Source organism: Plasmodium gaboni, apicoplast (genome assembly GCF_001602025.1).
Source record: "Plasmodium gaboni strain SY75 apicoplast, whole genome shotgun sequence".
NCBI classification, from domain to species: Eukaryota; Apicomplexa; class Aconoidasida; order Haemosporida; family Plasmodiidae; genus Plasmodium; species Plasmodium gaboni.
The window spans coordinates 22,714-29,287 of record NW_017385168.1 but is presented as its reverse complement, the minus strand read 5'-3'; the positions used below and the strand labels follow the sequence as shown (position 1 = coordinate 29,287).

The 6,574-nt window shown below is 19.6% G+C and overlaps 1 protein-coding gene and 11 non-coding genes across 12 annotated transcripts; 6 read left to right on the top strand and 6 right to left on the bottom strand. All coding sequences in view use genetic code 11, as the record gives it.

The window, feature by feature from the left end:
• Nucleotides 1–34: 34 nt before the first annotated feature.
• Nucleotides 35–106, bottom strand: PGSY75_API05800. The gene has a single exon. It is a non-coding gene; the product is annotated as a tRNA-Ile (tRNA).
• Nucleotides 107–258: 152 nt separating this feature from the next.
• PGSY75_API05700 lies at nucleotides 259–1,680 on the bottom strand. The gene has a single exon. It is a non-coding gene; the product is annotated as a small subunit ribosomal RNA (ribosomal RNA).
• Nucleotides 1,681–1,729: 49 nt separating this feature from the next.
• On the bottom strand, nucleotides 1,730–1,800 carry PGSY75_API05600. The gene has a single exon. It is a non-coding gene; the product is annotated as a tRNA-Ala (tRNA).
• Nucleotides 1,801–1,829: 29 nt separating this feature from the next.
• PGSY75_API05500 lies at nucleotides 1,830–1,901 on the top strand. Its single transcript has one exon. It is a non-coding gene; the product is annotated as a tRNA-Asn (tRNA).
• Nucleotides 1,902–1,911: 10 nt separating this feature from the next.
• On the bottom strand, nucleotides 1,912–1,990 carry PGSY75_API05400. Its single transcript has one exon. It is a non-coding gene; the product is annotated as a tRNA-Leu (tRNA).
• Nucleotides 1,991–1,993: 3 nt separating this feature from the next.
• PGSY75_API05300 lies at nucleotides 1,994–2,065 on the bottom strand. The gene has a single exon. It is a non-coding gene; the product is annotated as a tRNA-Arg (tRNA).
• Nucleotide 2,066: 1 nt separating this feature from the next.
• PGSY75_API05200 lies at nucleotides 2,067–2,138 on the bottom strand. The gene has a single exon. It is a non-coding gene; the product is annotated as a tRNA-Val (tRNA).
• Nucleotides 2,139–2,158: 20 nt separating this feature from the next.
• Nucleotides 2,159–2,230, top strand: PGSY75_API05100. The gene has a single exon. It is a non-coding gene; the product is annotated as a tRNA-Arg (tRNA).
• Nucleotides 2,231–2,235: 5 nt separating this feature from the next.
• Nucleotides 2,236–2,309, top strand: PGSY75_API05000. Its single transcript has one exon. It is a non-coding gene; the product is annotated as a tRNA-Met (tRNA).
• Nucleotides 2,310–2,351: 42 nt separating this feature from the next.
• Nucleotides 2,352–5,044, top strand: PGSY75_API04900. The gene has a single exon. It is a non-coding gene; the product is annotated as a large subunit ribosomal RNA (ribosomal RNA).
• A 14-nt stretch (nucleotides 5,045–5,058) lies between these two features.
• PGSY75_API04800 lies at nucleotides 5,059–5,131 on the top strand. The gene has a single exon. It is a non-coding gene; the product is annotated as a tRNA-Thr (tRNA).
• Nucleotides 5,132–5,156: 25 nt separating this feature from the next.
• PGSY75_API04700 (putative SufB protein) lies at nucleotides 5,157–6,569 on the top strand (the record flags this gene model as incomplete). Its single annotated transcript has 1 exon — nucleotides 5,157–6,569. The coding sequence occupies one exon, from the start codon at nucleotides 5,157–5,159 to the stop codon at nucleotides 6,567–6,569; it is 1,413 nt and encodes a 470-aa protein (XP_018643995.1).
• Nucleotides 6,570–6,574: the final 5 nt, after the last annotated feature.

Here is a 6,574-nt window from a genome sequence, read left to right as displayed (position 1 = left end):
ACATTATATAGTAGGGATCCTATTTTTTTTTATAGGTTATTTTAGAATTGAACTAAAATTTTACCCTTATCAAGAGTATGTTTTAACCATTAAACTAAAAACCTATAAATAATTTTAAAATAATATTTAACTAAATTTACATTAATGTGTATTAATATTATTTTTGTCTATAAAAATATTAATTATATTATATTAATAAATTTATTAATTTTATATATAAATATTATTTTATTTATAATTTTAAATAAATCAACCAAAATTTATTTTATTATCCAGCCGCACCTTCCAGTACGGCTACCTTGTTACGACTTCATCTAAATTATATAATTATATATTATTATTTATCAATAATTTTTATATAATATAATACTTTTTAGATGTGACGGGCGGTGTGTACAAAGCTTAAGAACTTATTCACCGCTATAATTCTGATTAGCGATTACTAGTGATTCCATCTTCATATAAATGAGTTTCAATTTATAATCTGAACTATAAATATATTTAAATTATTATATTATATATATAATAAAATATTGTAATATTTTATGTAACACGTGAGCAGCCCAAAATATAAGGAGCATAATGACTTGACGTAATCTTTATTATTATATATTATAAAAATTTTTTTTATAAAAGGTTACGTTCGTTATAATACTAAAATTAACACTTCACAGCACGAACTGACGACAGCCATGCACTACCTATATATTTTATTAAAATATTAATTTCTTAATATTAAAAATATTGTTAAATTTTGGTAAGGTTTATCGTGTTGCATCGAATTAAGCCACATGTTCCACCACTTGTATAAGCTCCCGTCAATTCCTTTGAATTTCATTCTTGCGAATATACTACTCAGGCGGAATATTTATCACGTTAGTTATTATATTTATAAAATATAAATATAAAATATTCATAGTTTACAGCTAAGACTACTAGGGTATCTAATCCTATTTGCTACCTTAGCTTTCGTTTTTAAGTGTCAGTAATTATATAGTATTATGCTTTCGCCTTTGATATTCTTTTTTGTATCATTGTATTTCACTACTTCTCAAAAAATTCTTAATACTTTTATAATACTCTATTATATTATTATTTATTAATTTATTTTAAATTTAATTTAAATATTTAAAAATAAAATTAATATAAAACCTTAAAACGCTTTACGCCTAATAAAACGAATAACGCTTGCATTTTCTGTATTACCGCTGCTGCTGGCACAGAAATTAGCAAATACTATTTTTTATTTTTATCAATATTTAAAAATAAAATAAAAAGTTTACAATATTTTAATAATACTGTCTTCCTAAAAGAAATATTACTTTATCAAGCTTACACTTATTGTAAAATATTCCTCACTGCTGATTTTTTATAAAAATTTAGGCTTTATTTCAATCCTAATGTGATTGTACATTCTTTCAAACCAATTTTTGATAATAACCTTGGTAGTCTTTTAAATTACCAACTAGTTAATCAAATATAAATTTTATTTTAAATAATATTAATTTTTAATATAGTACATTTTTGCGCTTATAGATTATTATTAAATAAAATTTATAATCTATTTAAAATTAAAAATTTATATATACTCACCTATACACTATGATATTATCATTAATTTGCATGTGTAATGTATATTTCTAGCGTTAATTCTGAGCTAGGATCAAACTCGCAATATAATAAAATATATATTATATTAAATATATAAATAACATATATAGAATTTATATGGAAATAAGTAGAATTGAACTACTATCTTTATTATGCAAAAATAAGATTTTACCATTAAACTATATTCCCAAATATATATTTATATATAAATATAAATATTCTTAATAGCTTAGTGGTTAAAGCATTCGGCTGTTAACCGAAATACACTAGTTCAATTCTAGTTTAAGAAGTTTAAATAAATATGAATAAAGAGATTTGAACTCTTATTATAATAACTAAAATCTAAATTTAGTGCGTTTACCTATTTCGCCATATTCATATATAAATCTAGTAAGATTTGAACTTACATATAAAACTTAGAAGGTTTTTATTTTATCCATTAAATTATAGATTTTTAAGTAATATTGGATTCGAACCAATGATCTTCTGTATGTAAAGCAGAAACTTTACCTCTAAGTTAATTACTTAAAATTTTATATTTATAAATAAACTTGTAATTTAATGGATAAAATATATAAATACGAATTATAAAATAAAAGTTCAATTCTTTTCAAGTTTATTTTTAGCGAAATAGAGCATAAGGAAAGTTCGTCGGATTCATGCTCCGAAGGTAATCGGTTCAATTCCGTTTTTCGCTTATAATTATATGAATTTATTTATTAAAGTTTAAATTAAATATATAATTAAATATATATAATAAATTTAAAAGGATGTCTATAATTTTTATTAAATAAGAAAGACGTTATATATATTAACGAAATTTTTATAATAATTAATAAAAATATATTAATATTTATTAATTAATATTATTATAAAAGTATCTGATAAAATATTTTTATATAAATATTTTATTTAAAAACTTAAGGAATTGAATCATCTTAGTACTTAAAGGAATATAAAGTAATAACGATTTTCATAGTAGCGGCGAGCGAATTGAAAAAAAATAAACATTTTAAAATATGTAAAATTTTAATAAAGTAATATAAAATTATAATTTTATATAAATAATATGAAAAATAATAAGAATTACCTTATAAAATTAAATATAATAAAAGTTTATAGAGAAAAGTACCGTGAGGGAAAGATGAAAAGAATTTTGAAAAAATAGTGAAAAGAACCTGAATTTTAAATTTAATAAATTATAATAAAATTTAATTTTAATTTTATTATATTCTTGTTGAAGAAAGAATTAGCAAGTTATAATAAATAGTATAATAATTAGGTTAAATATTTTTAAATAATGAAGCCAAAGTTAAATCGAATTTATTTTTTAATAAATTTTAAATATATTATTTATTATAGACCCGAAATCAAATGATCTAATTATATTTAAAATAAAATTTAAATAAAATTAAATTATAGTTTGAATTGATTACTGTTGCAAAAGTATCAAATGAAATATAATTAGCGGTGAAATGCCAATCGAATTTGAAGATAGCTGGTTCTCTTTGAAATATATGTAAGTATAGTATTTATATATAAATAAATGTAAAACTCTTTTTTTATTAGATTAATTTAAATAATTAATATTAATATTAATAATTTAATAATTTTATTTAATAAAATATATATATTATTAGAAAATAAAGGATAAGCTTTATTTTCAAAAGGGAAACAGCCCTAATTATAAATTAAGATTTTTAAATATTAATTAAGTTTTAAAAAGAATATAAAATTATATTAATAATTAAAAAGTAAATTTAGAAGCAGTTATCTTTTAAAGAGTGCGTAAAAGCTCATTAATTTAATAATTTTAGTTCAAAAATAATCGAAAATAAATTAATTATCGATATTATAAAATTTAATATTAGTAAAATTAAATTGGTAAAAGAGCGTTTTGATAAAATATTATTTATATGTAAATTAAAATAATAAAATCAAAAGTGATAATGCTAATTTGAGTAATGTAAATATTGGTAAAAATCCAATACTTCTATAATTTAAGGTTTCCTATTTATAATTTTTTTAAATAGGGTTAGTCGAATCTTAAGATGAGATGAAACGTGTAATTGATAGATAATAAGTTAATATTCTTATACTATATTATAATTTATATTTTAAGACTAATATTAATAATTTAATATTATTTATATTATATAAAAATTATTAATATATTTATTATAATATATTCGTACCGTAAACTGACACTAGTAAATAAATATATATTATTAAGAAGTTAAGATAATTTTTTTTAAGGAACTCGGCAATTTAATCTTGTAACTTAGGGATAAAAGATACTTTTTAGTTGAAAATAAAAAATTTAAGCGACTGTTTAACAAAAACACAAATCTTTGCTAAATTGAAAAATGATGTATAAAGATTGACATCTGCCCAGTGCTATTATGTTAAAATAATATATGTAATTTAAATTATAATATATATATAAGCTATAGTAAACGGCGGCTGTATCTATAACGGTCCAAAGGTAGCGAAATTCCTTGTCGGGTAAGTTCCGACCTGCATGAAAGATGTAACGACTTAAATGCTGTCTTAAAAAAAATCTTAATGAAATAAAATTATCTGTGAAGATACAGATTTCTTATATTAGGACAGAAAGACCCTATGAAGCTTTACTATTAATAAATAATGAAAATATATATATTTAACATAGTATAAATGGGAAACAATAATATTATTTTCTTGGAAATAATTTAGTTAAAAGTGAAATACCATTTTATTTATATATAAATTCTTATAAAAATTTTATAACAAATTTTTAAACAATATTTATGAGATAGTTTGACTGGGGCGGTCTCCTCCTATATATAAACGGAGGAGTACAATGTTATATTTATTATATAAAGATATAATATATAATTAACTGTAAAATTTACAAATTAAACAGAGATAAATGTCGGTCTTAATGATCCGATAATTATTTAGTAATAGAATTATCGCTTAACGGATAAAAGTTACTCTAGGGATAACAGGCTAATCTTTTCCGAGAGTCCACATTGACGAAAAGGTTTGGCACCTCGATGTCGGCTTATCGCATCCTAAAGCAGTAGTATGTTTTAAGGGTAAGTCTGTTCGCCTATTAAAGCGATACGTGAGCTGGGTTCAGAACGTCGTGAGACAGTTCGGTCCATATCTAATATAAGTGTTAGAATATTGAAATTATTTTTTTTAGTACGAGAGGATCAAAAAAATTATACCAATGATATATCAATTATAAAATTTTTTGTAAAGTTGAGTAGTTAAGTATAAAATTTTAATTGTTGAAATAATATAAATAAGAAAATTTAGTTAAAAATAATATTCTAATCATATAAATGAATAAAACAATAATTAGAAAAATTATTTTATAGGATTAATATGTATTTATAGTAATATATTTAGTGTATAATTCCTAATAAGTTGAATATTTAATTATTTATTTATATATTTGCTAAAGTAGCTTAATTGGTAAAGCAACTGATTTGTAATCAGTAGATTATGAGTTCAAATCTCACCATTAGCTTTTATTATTTTTATATATAATTATTATGATAAAATTAAAAAATTTTTTAAATATTTATAATTTAAATTATAAATATCAATATAAAAATAAAATAAATTTATATTTAATAAGACAAGGGTTAAATATAAATTTAATAAAAAATTTATCTAGTAATATTTTTTTATATATGTTTATTTATAATTTTAAAAAATATTCTTTAAAATTATTAAATATATTTAAATTACCTGATTGGAGTTTTTTCGACTGTCCAAATATAAATTATGATAATATTATTTATTATTCTTCTATTTTAAAAGATAATAATTTAATATATTATTTAAAAAATAATTTAAATATTGAATTTTTAGATAGTATATTAATAAAAAATAATTCTATAGATATTATATTTGATAGTATGTCTATTTTACATACTACACAATATTTTTTAAAAAAATTAGGAATAATTTTTTTACCTTTATTTGATGTTATATTTAAATATCCTATATTAATAAAAAAATATTTAGGTACTATTATATCTTATAAAGATAATTTTTTTGCTAATATTAATTCTATAATATTTAGTGAAGGTTCTTTTTGTTATATACCTAAATATATAAAATGTAATTTTAATTTATCAACATATTTTAAAACTAATTCATCTGATTTTGCTCAATTTGAACGTACTTTAATAATAATTGGTAAGTATTCATATTTAATATATTTAGAAGGATGTACAGCTTCATTATATAAAGAATCACAATTACATGTAGCTATAGTTGAAATAATAGTAAAAGATTATGGTTATATAAAATATTATACATTACAAAATTGGTATAGAGGTGATTATTTAGGTAACGGTGGTTTATATAATTTTACAACTAAACGTGGTATATGTTTAAATTATTCAAAATTAGATTGGATACAAGTTGAAATAGGTTCGATTATAACATGGAAATATCCGTCAACTATTTTAAAAGGTAAATTTTCTATTAGTAATTTTTATTCAATATCTTTTATATCTAATATGCAAATAGCAGATACTGGTAGTAAAATGTATCATATTGGATCTTATACTAAAAGTTATATAATTTCTAAAAGTATATCTTTAAATAATTCATTAAATATATTTAGAGGTTTAGTATATATTAAACCTTTTTCTTATAAGTCTTATAATTATACTGAATGTAATTCTTTAATATTTGGTAATAATTCTTTAACAGTAACTATTCCTTATATAAAAAATTATAATAATACTAGTCGTGTAAAACAAGAAGCTTTTATTTCTAAAATAGAAATTATATATTTATTTTTATTAATGCAACGTGGTTTAAGTATTTCAGAGTCTATTTCATTATTAATTATAGGTTTTTGTTCTGATATTTATAATAAATTACCGTTTGAATTTAATTTAGAAATACCTATATTATTTTCATTAAAAATTAAAGATATATTTAATTAATTAAG